General features: G+C 67.7%; 1 protein-coding gene across 1 annotated transcript in view; it reads left to right on the forward strand.

Moving 5' to 3' along the window:
• Positions 1 to 224: 224 nt before the first annotated feature.
• Positions 225 to 440, forward strand: part of TTLL11 (tubulin tyrosine ligase-like family member 11) — a 273,330-nt gene continuing 273,114 nt past the window's right edge. The window contains exon 1 of the mRNA XM_011927426.1: positions 225 to 440. Within this exon, the coding sequence (XP_011782816.1) occupies positions 225 to 440 (216 nt within the window).

Below are 440 nucleotides of genomic sequence, written 5' to 3' on the forward strand. Positions count from 1 at the left end.
GGGGGGCTCCTTCTCCGTCCTATCGAGAGTTATACCAGCGATTGGCGGGGACTGAGCCTCCTGCTTGAGGTAGCTGTTTTTACTCCCAGTCCCCAGGCTCAGGAGCCCCATGCGCACTCAATCTGCTCTCCCGCTTCTCCTCGCCACTCCCGAGTCCTGCGGCCCAGAAGTCCAGCGCATCCGCGGGGTGGGCGGGTCCTGGAGGCTGTTTGCCCTCTTCCAACATGGCCGCCGCTGCCTCTGTGACTGGCAGGGTCACGTGGGCAGCCCCGCCTATGAGGTCGCCGGGGCTCTGCCGGCGATTGTCCCTTCCCGGACACCGTCTCGAGGCGGTGACTGCCGCTGTCAACCCGAGCCTGAGCGATCATGGCAACGGGCTCGGGCGGGGAGAGCGTGGCAGCTGCGGCAGCGGCGGCAGTTTGGTGGCGGGCTGGGGCGGC

This window comes from Colobus angolensis, unplaced genomic scaffold (assembly GCF_000951035.1).
Source record: "Colobus angolensis palliatus isolate OR3802 unplaced genomic scaffold, Cang.pa_1.0 Scaffold71, whole genome shotgun sequence".
In the NCBI taxonomy this organism is placed as follows: Eukaryota; Metazoa; Chordata; class Mammalia; order Primates; family Cercopithecidae; genus Colobus; species Colobus angolensis.